At 51.9% G+C, this 22,611-nt stretch overlaps 1 protein-coding gene and 1 long non-coding RNA gene across 2 annotated transcripts; one reads left to right on the top strand and one right to left on the bottom strand.

Annotated features, from left to right (window-relative positions):
• Window positions 1-5,270: 5,270 nt before the first annotated feature.
• LOC116795270 lies at window positions 5,271-6,716 on the bottom strand. The gene is made up of 3 exons (XR_004360004.1): window positions 6,656-6,716; window positions 6,329-6,624; window positions 5,271-5,373 (listed from the first exon to the last, which is right to left on the bottom strand). It is a non-coding gene; the product is annotated as an uncharacterized LOC116795270 (long non-coding RNA).
• Window positions 6,717-6,920: 204 nt separating this feature from the next.
• Window positions 6,921-21,775, top strand: EEF1A2 (eukaryotic translation elongation factor 1 alpha 2). Its single transcript, XM_032704834.1, has 8 exons — window positions 6,921-7,092; window positions 8,666-8,888; window positions 13,003-13,182; window positions 14,238-14,534; window positions 18,771-18,921; window positions 20,138-20,394; window positions 20,482-20,716; window positions 21,412-21,775. The coding sequence occupies exons 2-8, from the start codon at window positions 8,745-8,747 to the stop codon at window positions 21,537-21,539; spliced, it is 1,392 nt and encodes a 463-aa protein (XP_032560725.1). The 5' UTR covers window positions 6,921-7,092; window positions 8,666-8,744; the 3' UTR covers window positions 21,540-21,775.
• The last annotated feature ends 836 nt before the right edge of the window (window positions 21,776-22,611 follow it).

Raw genomic sequence — 22,611 nt, 5'->3', positions numbered from 1 at the left:
TGACATAAAGATCATATTCTCTAATGGAGTATATTCTCCCCAGTGGGTACAGGATGGCTGTGTACCCCACTGAGCCTAACCAGGCTAATTGCTTTAATTAATGATAAAGCAGAGATGAGCAACCCTGCCCCAGTCCCTCTGTGCAATGACACCACCTAAACCCATGTCTGGGGCTGCTTTTAAAGGATCAGTTCATTAAGCAGGTAGCACTGGGGGTGTGATGTTGCACCCATAGCCACGGGAGGTGATTCAGGGCTTTGCTGGTTCAGGGGGATCAGTCTCCAGCAAAACATGCCTTGCTGTGCTTTTCATCCCAAAATCAATTCCATTTTGCCTTAATGAAGCAGTGGGAGAAGCATGATTGGGACAAAGCAGCCAGGGGGATTGATGGAGCAGCCAGTCTGGTTTCCCAGCACAAAGCCTATTCTGGGTGTGTTGAGAAGACAAAGATATATTTTATTTGTATTGATCAGGAATCAGTGGTTTTAAAGCAAGCAGATGACAAGATTTGGATAGATTTTCTCTTTGTTTTTCCTCTAATTAGAGCCTCTGAGTGGACTGCAACTCTCCCCTCAGTTCTCTTTTCAGCAAGGTTTCAGTGCTTGCTTTTTTTTTTTTTTTTTTTTCAATCTCGCTTTTGGCTTCTGGCAATTGGCTTTTGTTATCTGCCATTTGTGTGGGCTGTTGGGAAACAACCTTTTGTGTCATTTTGTACTTGGCAGAAATTTCTGGAAGCCGGCAAAGGCTGCAGAACTGAAGGAGCTGCTGCCTCTGGACTCCCTCAGCACTCCTGGGCCATCACCAGTGGATGTTTGCTAACGCTGGGGACAATGGGGCACCCCAGTCCCCAGCCAAACAGGCTTCATGGTGCTACCAGATTCCCTCCAGGGATGTGACATCTCAATGGCTTCAGGAATTTGGTCCATAGTGAGAAAGTTGCTCAGCAGCCCCTTCCCCACCGTCCTGCACTGGATTGTGCAGGATTTCCTTCCTGGGTAAGAAGGCAGCACTGGCTCCTGGCACAGCAGCACAACCACAGAATGGTTTGGGTTGGAAGGAATATTAAATCTCATCTCATTCCACTCCCCCTGCCATGGGCAGGGACATCTTCCACTAGTCCAGGTTGCTCCAAGCCCCATCAAACCTGGCCTTGAACACTTCCAGGTATGGGGCACTCACAGCTCCTCTGGGCAGCCTCTTCAGTAACACAGACTTGAGCTCTCTACAGTGCTACAGAGCCTGATCCAGCACCACCGAGGGTTTTCCCTGATTCTCCCTCTGTTGTGGACCCCTTGCTGCAGAGGAGGGAGCAGGCAGGAGCTGCGCTCAGACTTTGCCCTCCTTTTCTCCCTCCTCCCCTCTTTCTCCGCCTCCTCCTTCTCCTCCTCCTCCTTCTCCGCTGCATTTTCCCGGCTGAGTTACTCAGTGCCAGGTTTGGGATTAGGGCAGCATCCGCCCAGAGCAGGCAGCTGCTGCCACCTATGGATAATAAATATCCAAATTGTTCATCCCAGATGCCACATTAGGGCCACCTCCTCTCACCTCCTCTGACAAGGCTGGAGTCAGAGCATCTGTGAAACCAAGCCCGTGGTCATGTTGTGACCTGACACAAAATGCCTGGGCACCTTTCCCTGCCTGTACGGGTTTAAATCAGAAAAGGGAATGTCCTGGAAATGCTTTCCTTAGGCACAATGCTTGAGAAGCATATTTTACCTGTCACTTGAAAACCATGCTCTGCCTTTCTGGGATATGTGCAGCAGTGACCCAAGTACCACCTTGGCAGGAGAATAAACCAAAGCCAGATCTGGGGACAGCACATCCTGTGCCCGCAGTGATGGGAGCAGCTCTGCTGGCTTCACCTGCAGTTTGTGCCAAGGGCTCATTTCCCAGAAGGCACAGGGAATTGGCATCAGGACCCCTCAAAATTCTGACTCTGATTTGAAAATGCATACATTGGGGAAAGAATTAGGTAGAGAGTCACAAACTGTCTGATTTACCTATGCAAAAGGGATGTCTCCAATTTGGAAATGCCAGTGAAGAGAGGCGACAGCTGTTCACTGTAATCCAGAGGCTTTTGGTGAACTTGGTCCCTCAAGTTCCTGACTTTTAGTCCCTCTGTTCCTCTGTAAAATTTGGAAAACCATTTTCAGAAACCAGCAGCAACACTGAGCAGGATCCATCTCTGCAGAAAACTCTTAGACCAGCATCTCCTTTGTGGGATTGGGGGAGATGTCAACTACCAGTCACTACCATCATATGAAAACAAATTATTCTCTAAAATAAATCCTTGGGCTTTGATGGGAGTTGATTCAGCAACAAGTTTTCTCATTAAGTTCCCTGATCCTCATTTCACGCTCTGGATGCATCCAGAGCTTATGCTGCTATCCAGGTATTTCCTTTAACACCTCTACTAAAGCCATCCAAAGATATGGGCAGCCAGGGCTCTTTTCACTCAGTGGCTGTGGCTTTACAGGAAAAGCCATCCCCGGGATTAATCAGGCTTTTCCTAAATGGGAGATGTGCAGAGCTGCCAAAACAAACACATCAATCTGTTGTAGCTTGATACAGCACCAGACAAGCTTTTTATAAACCCAGAATGGTCCAGGAGCAGCCAGGCATCCTGCAAACAGCCCTAAACCACAGGGCAGAGGTGCCTTATCTCACTTGGGATTGACCCAGATTGGGGTCTGCCCCCTCCTCGGCACACAGGGAGATTTAAGGGATCAGCTTCTCACAGCCCCCACAGATGCTGCATTCAGACACCAGAAATGTCAGTGTCCATGATGAGATTCATCAAAGTGGTGTTTTTCTCCTTCTCTGGTGGTAAAAGATATTTCAGAGCACGGAAATGTTCATCCTGGCTGCTTCCCAGAAGGACAGCAGCTCAGGCTGAGCAGTTTTATCCTCCATAGCCTCGACCCCGTAACTCAGCCATTTGGTGGAAAAGGGGTTCCTGGAGGAGCATTCCCATGGCACACCTGGAGCCACGTGCTGTCACCCACCCTCAGGATGAATGGGGGTAGTTTTCAAGGTCTTTAGGCATTGTCCCTTCAGCATTGCTGCCTCAGATCACTTTGGACACCCGATGGCTGTGGCTACACCAAAACCTCACTGGGCAGGTCCCAGCAGTGAGAGCACGATGGTGGGTCCTTGGGTGCAGCCTGCCTTGCATGAGATACGCTGCTGATCCATCAGGGATGACACCAGACTCCGTTCCCAGCTGGCCGAGTGGCTGGAGGGCTTGAACATCTTGTTATCACTTCCAGAGTTTATTTTTAACCTGTGGCTCCAATTTAAAGGTATCAGAAGCATGCACTGAGTGCAGGACCTCAAAATACTCTCCTGCTCCTCCTTCCCCTGCATTTCTGTCCCACCACTCCTGTCTTCATTTCCCTTCTCCAGACCTACAACATGAGCATGAGCTGAAAAACCTGCTCACATTGAAAGTTCCATGAAATCTACTCGACTCCTGGAAGTGTTCAAGGCCAGGTTGGATGAGACTTTGAGCAACCTGGCCTAGTGGAAGGTGTCCCTGCCCACGGCATGGGGATTGGAATGACATGAGCTTTAAGGTCTCTTCCAACCCAAACCATTCTGTGACTCCCTAATTCTATCATCTTTTCCTATTTGTGCCTCAAGCCAGGAGTGCTGCCAGGCAAACACACAGGGAGAGTCATGACACATCAATATGGGGACCTGGAAAGGTTGACCTCAAAGCCAACCCCAGGTAAACATGCCCTAGAAACCCCTGGGACACTCAGAGGGAAATCCCATCCTGTCTTAACACCAGCTAATCTGGGGTTTAGCTGAAATGGGAATGCCTGTTTTATGTGCACCGGCAGTCGGGATTCCCATGGGATGCATGCTGTACACACGGGGAGTGTCTTGGTGTTTTGAGCTTCCACTTCCAGCAGATGGTAAATGCTGAAAGAATGGAGTCCAAAGCATCTGCAAAGCCTCCAAAGCTGGTGTGGAAGGAGCTGGAAGCCTTGCCACCAGAAGAAGAAAACTTAACAGCGTCCACTCTACCCACAAACTGCACTTTAAAGGACAACCTCTGCCCTACCCACCTTTGATCTGCTTTTCCGATGGCTGTTTCATGAGCCCAGCATGAGACCCTGCATTTCTTCCTTTCAAGGATTGCATCTCTATTGCTTTGCACAGGGAGAAGGAAGAAAATAGCAATTTACAGCTATTCCTGTGTCCAGCCTGAACTTTTCCCCAGTGAGAGCAGAGCTTCTGGAGTGACATCAGGGCTGGCATTCCTCGTGGCTGCCATCTGCCCTGCCCAAAGCCTCACCTTCAGAGGAGACCTGGTGCATTTTATAGCAACAAACTCACAAGTATTTAGGGAGCTGAACACGTTATTCCTGGGCAGAAACACCCCCAGTGCAAGGCAAATCCAGGCAGGCAGCCCGGGGTGTTCTCATCCCAGATCCATACAAATTACTGGCACTGCAGATTATTCACTCTCCCAGTCACACTGTGGGGGGCCTCTTTGGGAAAAAAAATAAATCCCAATTATTTTTTTCTAGGCAAATGGAAATTTTAGCATAGCTTAAAGCACCAAATCCCAGCCTGGGGGCTGTGGGCTGGGTGGGGTGGGGGGCGATGATGAAAGGGCTAAGAGGTACCTGCCACGTATGTGTGCAGCCTGCCCGTCCCTTCGGGGGGATGGGGCACATTTCTATTTTCCTGAGTCACCCTCAATCATTTGGTCATGGTTTTTGGGGTGGGGGAATCAAGCCTAGATATGATGCACAGGAATTGTTACAGCTGGGACCTGAATCTGGAGCCAGATGGATGGAGACAAGGCGCTAAACTTCAACCGCCCTCAGATTCTTCTTGCTCAGGTCTCTGCTATTTTACACGGCTGAATATTTAAGGACAAATTGCCACTGTTTTTCAGGAGGGAAAATGATTGCACTCGGGCGTGACAGTGGAGCTTGGTGGTCCCCAGGGAGCACATGTGTTCAGTGGAACCCTTTTCCCCAGGCGCCGGCCAGACCTGGGCTCAGAGCTGTGGCTTTAAGCTTCTCGGAGGCTGGGGGTAAAGTGGCTTAATAGAGCTGGGATTAGCCAGGTCTGACAGCCCTCTCTCCTACTCAGGTCCTGGACTATTTATAGTCTGATGGGCTGTCAGGCTCTATTTCAGTGCAGAAGAGCAGTGCACTGCCCGGTTCTCTTTTTCTTGCCTGGGAAAAGGGGTGAAAATTAAAATTCTCTTTGCTGGAGAAGGAAAGGAGACTGGAGAGTTCCATCCCATGCTCACCTGGACCAGCATCAGAGGGACTGGGATTTCTGTCATCCCCATCTTCACTGGCAAATGCAGCTGTGGCCCTGCTGAGGGCAGTTCCCAGGTTATCTGCAGCCCTTGTGTAAAAAAGGAGGAGATTACTTATTGGAAAAGCAATAAAATATGGAGAGAAAGAATAAGGGTTTTATATAACTCTCCCTCCCACACATTATCACACTTGCTGTCCATCTCCAGCACATCCAGACCTGTGATAACACTTCTACTCCTATCCCAAAACAAGGCTGGGGTAATCCCTTTAAAAGCTCTTAGACTCTTCTCCTTGGAAGTTTCTTTTTATTTTTTCTGGCATTCAGTGCATATTATGTTGTGCAAGGAATGCTAAATAGAAGTAAAAGATAGCTTTATTATCATATTTCTAAGATAATATCAATAAGCTTTATTATTTTTTAAAGCCTCCCTTTAAGCATTAATGAGAGGTTAGGAACATTTTAATCTACATGATGTGTGAATTTTTAACCCTAAGTCTAGGAAGGTAAGAGTACCTTCCTAAAGGTACCTGATTTAGAGGGTACCCCTCTCCTCCCAGCACTTGTGGGAGCACAGCCCTTCTGCACCACTGGCCCCACCAGGGGGAGAGCAAGGGATGTGGTATTTGGTGGCCCTGGGCCCACTCTAATCCTGACCCTTCATCCCAAGCTGCCATAAGGGGTCCAAGCCTCACTAGATCAGCACTTCCATCATTTCCCCTGTTTTCCAAGAAGCTCTTCTTTCTGTCTCCCTCCACCCCTTGTCTTCCTCCCATCCCTCTATCTCTCCATCTCCCCATCCTTTCATCTCCCTCTCATTTCTTTATCTTCTTTCTCTCCTATCTCTCCATCTATCATCCCACCTTACTCCCATCCCTCTATATTCCATCCTGCTGTTTCCCTCTGATTTCAGTCTTCCATCCCTCCATCTTGCCATCCCTCCATCTCTCTCCCACCTCTCCATTTCTCCTATTCCTCCATTTTCCCATCCTTCCACCTTCCCCTCATCCCTCTGTCTTCTATTCTGCTGTTTCCCTCCACATACCCTCCAGCTGCTATTTTCCATCCTTGTCATCTTCCATCCTTCCATTTCTCCCCACCTCTCAATTTCTCCCATCCCTCAATCTTCCTCCCATCCCTCTATCTCAGATCTCTCCATCTCCCTTTCATGGCTTCATCTTTCATCTTTCCTATTTCTCTATCTTTATCCTTCCACCTTCCTCCCATCCCTCTATCTTCCAGCTTGCTGCCTCCCTGACTTCAGTTTTCCATCCCTGCATCTTCCCATCCCTTCATCCTCCTCCCACCCCTCTATCTTCCATCCTGCTGTCTCCCTTCAACCTTTGCTGCCATCCTGCTGTCTCCCTTCAACCTTTGCTTCCATCCTGCTGTCTCCCTCTGACTCCAGTCTTCCTCCTTACATCTTCCCATCCTTTCACCTTCCACCCTTCCATCTCTCCCCCTCCTCTCCCACCCCTCCATTTTTTCCCATCCCTCCATCTTCCTCCCATCCCTTTATCTCCCATCCTTCCATCTCCTCCCCATCCTTCCACCTTCCCTCCTCAGCCCCGTCCCCCGTCTCTCCCGCCTCTCCCTCCTCCTCCTCCTCCTCCTCCTCGTCCATCTCCTCCTCCCCGCGTCCCCCCCGCGCCTCCTCCTCCTCCTCCTCCCCCGCCCGGTACCGCATTGCCGTAGTGCGGGGGGGGCCGCTGCATTGCGCTGCCGCCGTCGATAGGTGGGCCCCTCCCGCGGAGATAAAGCCGGCGGAGCCCAAGCCGGCAGCCTCTGGCCGCCCCGACCGCCGCCCCGGTAAGAGCTGCGGGACCGCGGCGGGATGGGGGGGACAACCGGGCTATGGGGAGGGAGGGGGGGATGTCCTGCCCCAGGGGCTGCGGGGGATCAGTGCCCCCCCTCGGGTGTGTAGGTGCTGCCGGCCTCTGGATTGGGGGGTACCCTCGGGGAGGGAGAGGATGGGGCTGGACCGTTCCTTCATCCCGCAGGTGCTTCTTCCCGCAGGTGGGAAATAACCCGCAACCCGCGGTGCTTCAGGGCATGAAATTCCTTCTAAATGTTGTGCATGAGGAGGAAAACCTGATAATCCCCTCTTCCCCCTCCCTGACCCCCCCCCCCATCCTCATTCCCCTCCTGCCCCCACCCCCCCCCTTCGCCTTTAGGATCATAAAACCCTGGAATGATTTGGGTTGGAAGCGACCTTAAAGATCATGTCGTTCCAACCCCCTGCCATGGGCAGGGATGCCTTTAGCAACGTGGGGAAAAAAAAAGGGGGGGGAAGGAATAAATAAAATCCCCAATTCCCAAAGCGACCCCGTATCTCTCCCCCCCCCCGGGTGCCGGGGATGGGCAGCGGGGAGAGGGTCCCGCACCCAGGGCTGGGCGCTCCGCGACTGGGCATCGCAGCGGAGACGCAAAATGGCCAGATCCGGGCTGGGTTCAAGGGCAGGAGGGACGGGGCAGCCGGGGCTCCTGCTGCCCAGGGAGGCTTCTCGCCGGGAATATTATCACCCGCATGACTGAATCGCTATTAGAGCAGCAAACTCCTCCTGACCTCCTTTACTTCTATGGGCAGATTCGTGAAATTGGATTTTATTAGACGTCAGATTAAAGCTCCTAATTGTGCCGGGTTTGTGTGCAGCTGCAGAGCCATGGCAACGCCGGGAGATGCCAAGACAGCTCCCCGGATATACCCATTTGAGTTTTTAGCCTCCTCCCTCTGTTTCATCCAGTTTCATGGCAGCAAAATATCATAAAACCCCCCACTGCAGGCTCAGAGGAGCCCTCGGCAGCCCGGCTATTCGCAGCCCTGCTTGGGGGAGCAGCCGAGGGCTATTTTTGTCCACCCCCGTTTTGCAGCCACCATGTTGTCACCCGAATTGTGCCCAGCTCGGGAGTGGCGAGGGCAGCCCGGGAGGACGGGCACCCTCGGCTCCTCCCAGGGCACCCACGACATGGGGGAGATGCCCTCGGGTTTGGAAAGAGCGAGAAAGGCAGCAAGGAGAGCAGCCCTGAGCCGGGGGAAGGTTTTCCAGGGAGGAAGGGCACCTTCGAAGCACCGATGACGTAGCCCTGGGAACTGGGGGTCTCCACGAGGAGGGCAAGATGCCGAAGAACATGGCATCTTGCTGAGACTTGGAGGCCGTGCATGGCAGCCAGAAATAGCCCGGCTGGCCTCCTCCGGGGGCGGGTTGGCTCCCACCCAGCCTGGGCAGAGCTGCCAGACGAGGCCGGGCACCCCCGGCCGGGCTGGGGCGTGTGGTCCAGCGGGAAGGTGGGGCGAAGGGAGGAGAGCCATCCCCGATGGGCTGGGAGAGGGGGCTGCCACGGGGGCTCCTTTGACGCGCCTGCCTGTCCCCCCGCCCCGCAGCCTCCCCAAAAAGGCAGCTGCGTTCCCACATCCCCCCCCAGCGCCGCCCGCCCCGGCCAGCCCCGCGTAGCCCACCAGCATGGGGAAGGAGAAGACGCATATCAACATCGTCGTCATCGGGCATGTGGACTCGGGGAAATCCACCACCACCGGGCACCTCATCTACAAATGCGGGGGCATCGACAAACGGACCATTGAGAAATTCGAGAAGGAGGCTGCCGAGGTGAGGAGCCCGTCCCCCAGCGTGCCCCCACCCCTCAGTGCCACCCGTGGGGTTGCTCCACGCCGATACCCACAAGCATCCCACAGGCAATATTCCCCTTTTGCTGGTGCTGCCATTCCCTTCCCTTCTATTTCTCCCTTTGTTCCCGTCTATTTTTTACCCTCCGCACCCCTGGGTCTTCCCGACTTCTCTGGCCTTGGGAAAATAGGCCATTTGGGCGCTCGCCACCCTCTTTTCCGGAGCTGGGGGACTCCCTGCTGCTGGTTGTTAATGAGGGCAGGGGCATGGTGAGGTCTGCAGGATGGGTTAGGGAACCGGTGGTAAGCGTCAGGATTCTGGAAAAGCCACAAACGACGGTGTTTCAGGGCATGAAATTCTTCTAAATATTGTGCACGAGGGTGACAACCTGATAAATCTTCACTGCCTAGCTCAGGGCTCCCCAAATTTCACTCTGGAACACCAGCTTCCAGTGCCTGCTGGAGAGATGATGCAGCACCAGCTGGACCACTCATTTGGTCCAGTCAAAAAAGCCATTTTCCTCAAGCAGGTGGTCTGATGTGTAGTGTGATTGGTAGCCTTTAATATAGAAAAGCTGGCTGGAAATTTGAGCCTTTAAGTTAAATTCTGTTGTTTCACTCTTATAATGGTGGCATTTATAACAATTTAATAGTACGTGCATTTAGCAGGCTGTGACACAGCAAAGCACCACCCAGTACCTGTAATGTGGCAAAGCCCGAGATTAAAGAGGAAGAAATAGTCTTGAGAAGAAAAGTGTGAATTGGAAGCCCTGAGAAATTAATGATGGTAAATTCTAGAGAGGTGGGTGAGCTGGGAACAGCCTGGCTGTGTTAAGGATAGGGCAGCTCCTGTCACTCAGAAGATGGCTTGTCGTCATCGCTCCGGGAATCTTTAATGCAGATATCCCTCCTTTTTCTCCTCCCCCCCCCTTTTTTTTTTTTTCTGGTCAAGATCATTTTTCAGTTAAAAAAAAAAGAGATTTACAGAGCTGCCACTCCTGATTTGACATTTTGCTGTCTGTCTTAACCCTTTTAATTTGCTGATGGCATCTGAGCTAAACCCCCCATTTCCCTGCCTCGCTCTCAGCCCTTTTTTCCCATCCTTTAAATGAACACCTTCTTCTTCATACAAAATAATCCCTTCCCCCTGCTTTAAAACAATTGCTGATATCCCTCCATATTTCCCCCCTCCTTTATCTACAGATCAGATAAGGTATGATAAGGTTATCATAGGTGTGATTGCAGCAATTTTAATTGAACAGACACTTTCACTGACTTGCCAGAATACCCGGGGACCGGAGGCTGCTATTAATAGCCTATTGACTGAGCTTACAGACTCCATTTTCTGATGCAGGGCTGGGGAAGGGTTTTCTTCCATTAGGTGGCATTCACAGGAAATGGAGGCCTGCATGCACCCAAAAAGCCAACAAAAAAACCCCAGGGTCTGCTATTTTTTTTTTTTTTTAAAGAAGAGAGCAAGGATTTTTCCTTTTTTTTTTTTTTTTCTTTTGACTCAAGGGCAGAAGTAACAGTATCTCTGAAAGAAGAGTTGTTCTATTTTAAAAAAAATAATAAATAATTGGCATTTGTAGTCTCCGAATAGAAAGTTGTCCCTTCGCTGGGGTTTGTTCGGGGAAAATCAGGCTGTCTTTGGCACTGAACAGGGAAGGTATTGTGCAAAGCTAGATAATACCCTAAGTTTTTCAACACCGGCTCTGGGTAACTGAATATACCCCGTGAAAGGAGGGAAACTGTTTGCTAAATAAAGGATCTCATTTGTCTTCACGTTACGTGTGATGCTGAGCTCTGGGGGGGTTCATGCGTGATGTGACCAGCTGTTTGTGTGTGTGGATGTGGCTGATGGCAATGAGGGCTGATTCCCACTCAGCTCCCACAGGAGAGCCAGGGGGTCTACTCTGTGCCTCAGTTTGCCCATTCAGAAGTGAGGGAATAGCCTGCTGATGGGGGAAAGGCTGTGGGATGTGCTGGTTGAGCTCCTGCCTGAGAACAGCCCATTGTTGATGCATTGCACAAATGCACCATTCCTTGCTGTGTCTCCGTTCCCAGCATGTTGTAAGGACTCCTCCCTGGCAAGAGGGGAGTTGGATGTGCATGCTGGAAAGGGTTAACCTTGGCCCATCCCTGGAACTGTTCAAGGCAAGGTTGGATGGGGCTTGGAGCAATCTGGTCTGGTGGAAGGTACCCTGTCCATTCCAGGGGGATTGGAATGAGATGATCTTTGAGGTCTTTCCAAACCCAAACCATTTTGTGATTCTATAAACCTCAAAGCTCCTGCTCTATCCCCTTGCTAAATTCCGTGTCAGTGGGATGCTCAGGAGCAGAGATCTGATTCTGGATTTTTCCATCCCAGTGAGAGCTCGCAGCTTCTCTGTGGAGATGGGGCAGCACACTCTTGACCTGGTGCCCCCTCTGAGGAGGGGAAGGCTTGCCCCTGGCTTTAGGATTTTGCCTGTAATCCTCCAGAACAAGCTGCAAAGTCATCGTGGCACTCAGCTGTTATGAAACAGGCTGTCACCATTAATTCCTTGTGCTGGCTGGGAGTGGGGCTGGAGTGTGGGAGCTGGGACAGACCAGCCCCTGAGCATGGTGTGGGCAGGGCAGGTTTGGATGTGATGCTGCATTAGCTTTCTTGGCCAGGCTCATCACTGAAGTGTTTGGTGCCTGCCATTGGGAAGCACTTCCCTCTGATCCATGATTTATAACTGGCCTGAAGAAACCCCAGTTGCAGGGAACAGTGGGATGGATGGATGGATGGATGGATGGATGGATGGATGGATGGATGGATGGATGGATGGGAGCAGGGTATCACAGATCTGACCTTGCATAGCAGTGGGAGCCCATTAAATCATACACAAATGGCCTAAATTCCATTCTCTGTCTTAAAAAAACCCTCATATCTGAGGCCAAGAGCTGATGATTGTTGCTCATTAACCCTTTTGCTTTGGCCAGGCTCCCCAGACTGCACCAGCACACAGCGTGATCAGCAAGGGGTGGGCTCATCCTGCCCATCTCCACCTTGGCAGGATCCCAGCTCAGACTGGGAGCACCACCTCCACACTGGAGGGAGATCTGGCTCTCCCTGATGTCATGACATCAAAGGACACAACCCCAAGGGGAAGGCAGTTCAGAAGTGCCACTGTGGTTTACCAGGGGATGTGCTTTATCACAGGGTAGAGAGATTTACTGTAGCTAATCTCCCCCAGCGTGCTTTTATGCATTACAATGTTGGCTGAGATTTTGGCCATTTGGTAACAACAGTTGGTCTGGCTGCAGCTCACAGCAGCTTTTCCTGTGAATTTGCACACTCTGTGGCAAAAATCAATCATGTTTCTATTCTGCTCGTAGCAACCATCTCTCATTTCATTTTCTTTTAACCCATTCCACTCCTACACCTCTGTCACTCACACAGCAATGCCCTTTCCCACCAACCAACTGCCTCACAGGTTTGATTCGTAGATTAAAATCATAGAATCAGAGAACCATTTGGGTGGGAAAAGCCCTCAAAGATCATCAAGTCCAACCATTCACCCAGCACTGCCAAGCCCACCATGAGACCATGCCTCTAAGTGTGCATCACTGTGAAACCATGGGAAATAGAACAAGATGTCATAAACAGACCTTTTTCAATAACTGCATTAAGATTAGGAAATGAGATAAGTATATAAACATCCTCTCAGTGTATTTAGTGTGACAAGAAGCAGCTTTCCACATTGCTCTGCAGTTCACCATGATTTCCCAGCAGCAGGGCAGGACCATGGTGTTGTGTGGAGAAAACTTCATGGGATGCTGGCTCCAGGTCCTGCCCATCCAGCCCCACTCACAGATTCACTTCATGGCTCTTCTTCCAGCCTTTTCTACACCCTGTTCAGGAACACATTGAGAACAATCTCTCATTTCTCCTGTATTTATTAGTGACTAGATCATGGCTGTCACTGAATTTAGGGAATTTTTCCTTCAACATTTGCCATGTGACCCTTTGCCTGCGTGAGCTTGGGAGGTGTCCTGGAGGGTGGGTGGCCATCACCAGTGCTGTGGGCTTGGATTTCTCACTTGGTTCTTGTCTCTGTGTTGGCCAGATGGGGAAGGGGTCCTTCAAATACGCCTGGGTGCTGGACAAGCTGAAGGCTGAGCGTGAGCGTGGCATCACCATTGACATCTCCCTGTGGAAGTTCGAGACCACCAAGTACTACATCACCATCATTGACGCACCTGGGCACAGGGACTTCATCAAGAACATGATCACTGGGACCTCCCAGGTGAGAAATGGGAGCCAGGGAGTGAAGGGCTGCTGAAGGTGGGAGGTTGAGACTTACTGACAAGCCCAGGGTCACATAGGTGCTGTTTTAGTCCTTTAGGAGGTGGGTGCTAGAGAGACAAGACATAGAGGAGCATGGAGCAGTGTCCACCCATGAAGATGGGTGACACCAGGGCACCCAGCATGCCATAGTTTGGAACTTCCCTGGGTATCTGGGAGGAAGGGTGTTTTGAGGAACAAAGAGGTGGTTTCTCCACCTACATGAGAAGATGGGGATGAATATGGGCCTCTCTGGGAGCTGGGATGCTGTGAGCTACATGCCTTTGTGTGAGGATATCTCCACATCCTCAGCCAAATGAGGTGTACAAGAAACTTTCAACAATCCATTATGTTTTGTTGGACAGAGGAGACTCCACAGATCTTTTTTCCTTTCTTTTCCTTGAAACAGCTGTCTTTGTCCCATAAACCCCATCATATTGCCAAACTCAATGGTCTGCCCTTCCAGGGTAGGGTGGTTTCCCCTCATTACACTGCTGGACATTCCTGCATCTCCCTGTGGTTGATGGGTGTTGGATGAACCCCACTACATGCCCAGTGAGATTCCCATGGTCATGCCAGGTGGGCTGGGCATGGATTTCTGTCAAACCCAGGCAGCTTCTGCTGTGGGCTCTGGGTACAGAAGTAATCTGGGGAACATGGTTTCCATGTCTGGAGTCTCACCCGTCACCCAGGGAGGTTATTTGCAAGACTTCAGTAGGTTTTTAAATGAGACCTTGTCTGTGGATAATCAAGATGAAGTCCTGGTTGGAGTCATGCAGCCTCAAGGGATCCATCCTGGTTTCCCATCCATGTTGCAGAAACGTGGATTTGGCAAGTCTGAAACAACATGGTTGGGTCGGTTCTGAGGTGGATCAGCAGGGTTATGGGTAGCAGCTGGCAGAGAGCCTGTCCCAGCCACGAGTAGCGCTCATCTGGGACTCACTCAAAGCCCTCAGGGGTGTCACCAGGGCCGTGCTCCCCGGGGACAGCAGCACTTCATTAGCTCTCTCCTCCCAGGCTGACTGTGCCGTCCTGATCGTCGCTGCCGGCGTGGGTGAGTTCGAAGCCGGCATCTCCAAGAACGGGCAGACCCGTGAGCACGCCCTGCTGGCTTACACCTTGGGGGTGAAGCAGCTCATCGTGGGCATCAACAAGATGGATTCCACAGAGCCCCCGTACAGCGAGAAACGCTACGATGAGATCGTCAAGGAGGTCAGCGCCTACATCAAGAAGATCGGCTACAACCCAGCCACAGTTCCCTTCGTGCCCATCTCGGGCTGGCATGGAGACAACATGCTGGAGCCCTCTCCCAATGTAAGTGTGTGTTGTGTTAGACTTCTCCCCCCACCCTGATGATCCTGACCCGGGCTGGACATGACCTCCGTGCTCTGAAAACATTTCAGGCACCCGTTGGGCACAACAGCCTGTGCTGGCAGCAGAGATGATGTGACATGTGGCTCTGATTGGCCCCAGGCAGGATGAATGGGTGCACTACTTGTGAGCACTCTGGGTGCTGTACCCTGGCCAGACAGCCCAGGAGCTAGACACGAGCATCTTCAGGAGATGATCTGTCTTGCTTTACTTCTGGGCTGGGATTTGAAGTTTTCACATCGTCAGTCTCATGGTGACGTTGGAGCCTTCCCCTGCAATTGTCACTCTCAGCAGGAGCATCGTGTGTGTTTTTAGGGCATTGTTTTCTGGGGGAAATAACACGAGCTGGTCTCAGGCTTGGAATGGTTCCCACCATGCAGCCTGGCTCCCTCGTGCTGGGTATCAGGTCCCCTTTCCCATTGATCCTCTGTGCCACTGGGATGGCCTCATCTCCTGTTCCAGTGCTGGGATCTCACTTCTTAAGGTGACATTTTCTTGAGGAGGTACCAGATTTCCCATGCCCAAACCATGATTCCCTAGAGCATCCATCTGGAGCTGGTCCTTGTCCAGCTGATTTTTACAATATCTCTCCCTCTGTAATGGGGATGGTGGGGAGACAAAGGCAGGGTGCTCTGGTGGGCCTGTGCCATCATTTAATGTGATGAAAAGAAGAGCTTAAGAGGGACAGAGGCTTCTTGGCAGACAGGCTGCTGATAACAGTTGTTACTCTGACACTGTTTTATTGGAGAAAAAGCTACCTCAGCTTTAGTTTACTAAAGAAAAGATGGGCTGGAAAGTTCTGGCCAGAGGAAAGTGCTCTTCTGATGACCTTGAACAGGTTGCTCAGATGAGAAACCCGAGTGATCTCTTGTGAAACCAACGGGAAATTTGATGCTTAAGGGGGCTTAAAGACATCACCTGTGGATTACTGGGCAGGGCTTTGTGATGAGGGAGGCAATGCAAGAGTACGGCAGCAACTGAGGGAGTTGGGGATCGCAAGCCTGAGCTAGAGGAGTGTTGCAATGCAAACTCACTCACACCATCGTGAAATGCAGCTCCTGCCTTGCACAGGAAAGGCAGCTCTCTTGGGCTGGCTTGGAAGGAAGGAATTGTTGGGGTGCTTGGGAGATTCCTGTTCCCTGCAGAGCAGAGCTGGGATAAAGGTCAGCCAAGGCTGTGCCAAACCCAGCCCCGTGGTTCCTGGGTGTCTCAAATCAGGCAAATCCCAAATGTCATCAGCTGCTGGGCCGGGAAGATGATCCCGAACAAATATACTATTAATAGGCTGTAGAGGGGAGGCACAGAGCAGGAGGGGCTCAGTGGCCCCTTTCCTCTGGAGGGGTCTCAATGCAGGTTCTCAGTGTGATGTGCTGCCCAAGAGAAAGCAGGGGTTTAAATAACTATCCCTGTTGTCATAAGGAGGCAGCTGGCTCCTGGGTGGGTTCCCAGGAGCTGCCTGAGCTAGGGAATTGGGAAGAAAGCCTGGCCTAGTCTGGAACAGCATGAGATTTGCTGGAGAGGGTGCAGGGACAGACTCATCTTCCCCATATTACACCTCTAGGCAAGCTTGAGCAGGAAACTGGTGCAGATATCTCTCCTCTCCTTCCTCGCCCGAAAAAAGCTCTGATCCTTTTCAGTCACAATTTCTGGACAGGTTTCACTGAAGCACAAGGCAGTCAAGTGACTTGTCTGTCAGGGGACTTATCAGAAAGTGGGGATTGGAGCCATGACGTCCCTGCAGCTCCTGTCACCTCTGAGCAAGGGGGGGTGTGGTGGTACATCAGGCTGGAGCCAGCTCTGTGTGGGAGACTCAGCCCACATCGCTGTTGCACAGAATCCCAAGGCCAACTGCAAAAAAATGACAGCTGGGCCATGCTTCCATCAAAGTTTGACATTTAAGAGCTTTTTGGCAAATGGGGTTTTCTGTGAAGCAGTTTTCTCTTGCTGCAGCTGGCAGAATGGGGCCATTCTGTGTGGTTTGGGAGACTCAACCCAGGGGATGCTGCAACACAAACGCACCCATCTGTGGTGCAAGGGAGTGAGGTGGCCTGGCTCTGCATCCTCAGCACTGGGGTGTGTGGGTGGGGGTGTTGGGATGCTCATGGGCTGGGGAAAATCAGAGAAAGAGGACTGCTCTGTAAAATAGACTTAGGGTGCAAAAGAGCTGGAGCTCAGTAGTTATTGTGGGGGGCTGGGAGCTGAAGCTTGCCTGCCTTGCAGGGTTTGGCCATATCCTGCTTTTGCCATAGGAGTGGTGGAGTAGGAACTGCTGCTTGGGAAGCAGATTTGGGGAATACATAAGAGAGGTTTTATCATAAGAGAGGTTTTATTTTGTTGGCCATAGAAGGCAGCACAAACCAGGGTTTGCAGTTTCTTCTCACCTTGGAGCCACACTGGGGATTCACAGAAGAGCTTTGCTCCCAGCAGGTGTCTAAGCGAGTCTTTATCTGATTTTTGGGATGTCAGAACTTCCCTGGGTAGAGGGATGGCTCTGACAGCCGGGTGTCACAGGCAGAGGTTGCCATTTTCCCATGTCCCCAAGCTGTGAGGGGCAGAGGGGCAGGAGCTGCAGGCATATGGTGACTGTCACCCTCGAGAGCAGAGCCCGCGGGCAGGCGGCCGCCGGGGCAGCTGCTGGCACAGGTCCCTGCCCCGCATTTGGGCCATGCAGCAGCAAGCTGGGGGAAGGTCTGAGTCATCCTGTGCATCACATGAGGCTCCCCCACTGGCTGGATGGAGTTATCATTTTGCCAAGCTGTTGCCTGGCACTGGGACTGGCGGCATGGCAAGAGCTGCAGTGCCCTGGGGAGAACCCACTGCAGAAGTGTCCTCAGACTCCTCCTGCCACTGTCACCAAGGAAGACAAATGGTGTCAGGCATGACCCCCTGAAAGGGGCTGATCTGAACACCTTGGGTGCAGGCTGAGTTCCCTGGCTGCACCCAGCTCTTTTCCTCACTTCTTCCAAAAAGTAGTACAGATTGCAGGATAGATAACCAGCCTTGGCATAGCCTTGTCCTCCAGAGATGGTGTGAAACTAGGGGCACTTTAGGGGGCCCGTTTCACCCCAGCCCTATTCCTGTAGCCGAGTGCCACTGGTGTTGGTGCCTGAGGGAAAAGCCGTGTCCACAAGGTTTATGATGGATTTGGGGCACATGGGAAGCATTTGACCTCAGAATGGGAAAATATTGTCTCACCCTCTTTGTCTGCAGGGAATGGCCTTGCAGACTCTGATCTCTGCTTGGTCTATTAGGGTTGAAACAGAATCGGGACTGAATTTTTTTTGCTGGAAAGCTCCAGGTGTTGCTACAGCTTCCAGATGTGCAGCGTCACACCAAGAAAGCACTGCAGTTTTCTGCATCAAACCACAGCTCCTGCCAAGCACATTTCCATTCATCCCTGCTTCTTTTCTGGCCAGTTTTAGCTTCATGGGTTCAATTTAGGACTGGAGCAGGGAGTACCTGTGAAAAACAATTCTGTCTCTCAGCAGCCCCAGTGTAAGGCTGAGTTTCTAGCATCCTCCGAAGCCAGGGTTTAAAATCCAGACCCCAGAGGGGTGATAGCAGGAACAAGTGGGGAGAAGCATCTGTGGGACTTGCCTTGAAGAAACCTGGATCCCAGAACTGAAGGTTGGGTGCTTTGTAGGTGGGACTTGGCTGCAGAGCCTGTGGTCCCTGTGCTGAAGGCAGCATTGCTGGAGGGCTGGACCCAGGTAGCTGGTGCAGTGCCTGTGGGTTGGTACTGGAAGTGGGAGCTGTGAGTTTGCTGGTTTTAACCACTTCCCTTCTTTTTCTTCTGTTAATGGATGCCTTACTCATTTCTAGAAGAGAGAGGGGCAGATTGAGCAAAGGGGGGCAGATAAGCCTGCAGGGATGGTAGAGTAGAAGGTGTTCCCAAGCTCCCAGGTGAAGGCAGGACAGGGCTGGACTGACTCTGTGGAGGTTGCCCTGGTGGGACATCTCTCTGGGTTCACCTCCGGATGCTGAGGGACAGGAACACTCAGTGCATGTTGGAAGTGTTCAAGGACAGGTTGAACAAGGCTTGGAGCAACCTGGTCCAGTGGAAGGTGTCCCTGCCCATGGCAGAGGGGTGGAACGAGATGGTCTTCAAGGTCCCTTCCAACCCAAACCATTCTGTGATTCTGTGATTCTATAACTCTGTTGTTGCCCCTCTCTTTCCAGATGCCTTGGTTCAAAGGCTGGAAGGTGGAGCGCAAAGAAGGCAATGCCAGTGGGGTGTCCCTCTTGGAGGCCCTGGACACCATCCTGCCCCCGACCCGCCCCACAGACAAACCCCTGCGCCTGCCCCTCCAGGATGTCTACAAGATTGGAGGTGAGAAGAAGCCTGGCCAGTGTCCCTCTTCCCTCTACTTTAACCGAAGTCTTCATTCCATGGAAATTTGGGAATGATATTTCCGGGTGTTGGGAAACTTGAGGGATTAGATTCTTCAAACTAGAGATAATACTGGGAAGAAGGGTGATAGCTCCAGGGCAAAGACCCCATTTGAGCCTGGGCTGTCTGGGGTGGAGGTGGACATTGCCAAAGGTTCGCAGGAGCAGCAGGTTTGTGAGCTCTCCCAGGGAACATGTGATGCCAAAATGGCTGCAAGTCTGTGTGCCCCAGAGGTCAGGGCTGGCCTGGCGAGTTGGAGGCAGCAAAAAACATTCTGTGACCCAGATGAGGGACAAGACCAGCAGGGAGGGCCACTGAAGCTGATGCCTTGACCTGCCTGTGCTTCCCAAATGCTGGTGTCCATCATCAGCACCTCCGCCTGTCGCGCTGGACCATGGCACAGCCATGTAGGGAGCGCGTGTCCCCTTCCCTCTGGAGAGGTGATGGGGACACTTTTCTGAGTTATAAATACCCCATGAGCTCTCTGACCTGCTGGCAGCAGTGGGCATTCCTGCTGACTCCTCAGCTGCTGGATTCGGCAGGCACAGCCTTTTCCAGCCCTTTTCCACATTTTTCCAAGGGCACACGCACTGCAGAAGCCAGGCATGGATTGAACATGGGATTTAGCAGGGTTTTTAATGTAGTCTTTTGTTTGTGATGGAGATGAAAGGTGGTGAGCAGGTCTGTGACCTCCCCTAGCTCAGCTGTGTCAAAGAGATCTGGTTTTACCATGAGGCAGATCCTTGGGAAGCAGAGACACCACAAGAAGAGGGGAGGTGAGGCAGCAGGGTGGATGTGGAAGAGCAGATGCTTCCAGTTAACCTTGCCAACCTCTTTTCAAGATTGGTTCCTCTAAACAATCCTTCACCTCCCTCCAAAGGCGAATTTTACCACAGTCCCCTGATAACACAGGGCATAAAAGATCCCCTTCATTTAGCAAGCCACCCTGACAGCTGGTCGTGTGGCCACCAGGGATGTGGACAGTGTTGTTGCACATATGCTGTGATGACCCAGCCCTCGATGCAGGAGATGCCACAGCCACTCCAATGAGAGAGTTTCAGGGCACATGGATTGCTCAGAGATATCTTGCTTTTGCTGAATCCATGGATCTACCAAGCAGATTACATTTCTTTGTGCTCTGTCCTTGTCTCCGCAGGGATTGGCACAGTCCCCGTGGGCCGAGTGGAGACTGGAATCCTGCGGCCTGGCATGGTGGTCACCTTTGCACCTGTGAACATCACCACTGAGGTGAAGTCTGTGGAGATGCACCACGAGGCCCTGAGCGAGGCTCTGCCTGGGGACAACGTTGGCTTCAACGTGAAGAACGTCTCGGTCAAGGACATCCGCCGCGGGAACGTCTGCGGGGACAGCAAGTCGGACCCGCCGCAGGAGGCAGCGCAGTTCACATCTCAGGTGAGTGGAGATGGTGCTGCCACCATGCACGGTTTGTCACCGTCCCCCAGCCCCCAGCCTTGCCCTGACACTGCTCTGTCCCCCCAGGTGATCATCCTGAACCACCCTGGCCAGATCAGTGCTGGCTACTCGCCCGTCATCGACTGCCACACCGCACACATCGCCTGCAAGTTCGCCGAGCTGAAGGAGAAGATCGACCGGCGCTCTGGCAAGAAGCTGGAGGACAACCCCAAGTCCCTGAAATCGGGTGACGCAGCCATCGTGGAGATGATCCCTGGCAAGCCGATGTGTGTGGAGAGCTTCTCCCAGTACCCACCCCTTGGTAAGGGAATGGCTCTTTGGAGGTTTCTTGTGGAGGAGCATGAAGGCTCTGTGGGTGTGGAGCTCACACCAGATGTGCTGAGCCTCTCCCAGTATCCCCCACTGGTCAGACTGGGGAGGGAGCTGAGGATGTTTTGTTGCTCCTCCATGTGCTGGTGGGCTGGGACAGACTCTCTGCTAAGCTGTGTTTCCAAAAGCAGGTCTGGGCTTTCCCTCTGGGAGCAACAAGACCTTTCCTTCACGGTTACTAAACCTAATAGTTTGTGAACACAGAGGCATTTTTCAGTTTCCTCATCTCTACCCTAAAAGAAGTGGTCAGGAGAAGAAAGAGGGAAGTTTGCACAGCAGAGGCCACCTTTTAATTCAGGGAACTGCTGTGTTTAGATCCTAGAATGGTTTGGGTAGGAAGGGACCTTAAAGAGTATCTCATGCCATGGACAGGGACACCTTCCACTAGAGCAGGCTGATGTTGCACATCTGGAAGCTCGGCAGCTTGCAGAGAACAGGCATGACCTAAATTTAATAAATACTAATTTAAACAGAGGGGAGCCTCAGGACCAGCTTGGTGGTCAGAATGCGGGTTGAGAGCTCAGGGCTGGTTCCCGTGGGAACCCACTCCAAGGAGATGGGTGTAGATCCCCCCTCACCCTCCCAGAAGAGTGTTCCCCTCACGCCTCCCCGCTCTCCATCCCACAGGCCGCTTCGCTGTCCGTGACATGCGGCAGACCGTGGCCGTGGGCGTCATCAAGAACGTGGAGAAGAAGAGCGGTGGGGCCGGCAAAGTCACCAAGTCTGCCCAGAAGGCCCAGAAGGCTGGCAAATGAATCGTGGGCTCCCAGTGCATCGCGCAGAAACCATCCCTGACACCAGGACGCTGCCACCGTCTCCCCCGGGCGCACGTGTGCACATCAGCTTGTAAGAGTTTATATGTCAACGACTGGATGCTCACCATTAAGGTCCAGTGGAAATTCTTTAAAAGGAAAAGCATGTTCCAGCGTTTGTGAGGCTTCATGTTAATTTTACCAATAAAACTGGTACAACATCCACAGTGGAAAAAAAACCCAACCAACCAACCAAAACCCAAACAAACAAAAAAAACCACCCAAAAAACCCAAAACAAACCAACCAACCAACCCAAAAGGTGTGGAGCTGTGTGTGTGTGTGTCTGTCACTGGGAGGGGCTGGGTTGGGTGTGGGTTGGGTGGTCCCATTTAGAGCAGATAGTGGGGATGGGCATAGGAGAGGATGGAATGGAAATTTGCAGGAAGCAGGGGAGTTGGGCACTCATTCAGGGTGTCACTCAGCACCCAGCCCTTCCCCAGCTCACACCCCTTAACTGATGCAGGTACCTGGGCTGATTCCCCTGGCCTAAAGCAGCAGCTGCTCTTACAGCAGTTTTAATACTCTCCTTAACCTGCTCAACCCTCTGGTATCATCTGTCAGGGCCTTTATGATCATTTTTTTCATGCAAAATAAGCTTAAGTTAACTTCCTCGAGTTATGCCATTGAAAGAAAGGAAAATAGCATCCCCCACCCCTCCTGGAAGGGTGAGCAGCATTGGTTTGATTTATTGTAATACCCCACCATTCTGGAAAGAGTGACAGAGGCTGCCTTGTCTCTTCACATACTTCTTCATCTCTCACACGGTGAATCCCCCAGCCCTTTCCAAACAGCACAACAGGAACATTTCTCCCTGATTGAAGCCCAGACATGACTCAAGACTCCCAAGAAGCCCCAAAACTCATGGTCTTCACCCAGGATGGTGTCTTGTCTCCCATTACAAACTTGCAGCCGGGGGGGTAAGGTGTGCCCAACTCCACCCAGTGCAGCTGTCCCAGTCCAAAGGGTTGTGGTTGCTGAGTGGTTAGGATAGACCAAAAACCAACAGCCAGGAGC

Source organism: Chiroxiphia lanceolata, chromosome 17, assembly GCF_009829145.1.
Source record: "Chiroxiphia lanceolata isolate bChiLan1 chromosome 17, bChiLan1.pri, whole genome shotgun sequence".
NCBI classification, from domain to species: Eukaryota; Metazoa; Chordata; class Aves; order Passeriformes; family Pipridae; genus Chiroxiphia; species Chiroxiphia lanceolata.
This window is presented reverse-complemented; position numbering and strand designations above follow the sequence as displayed.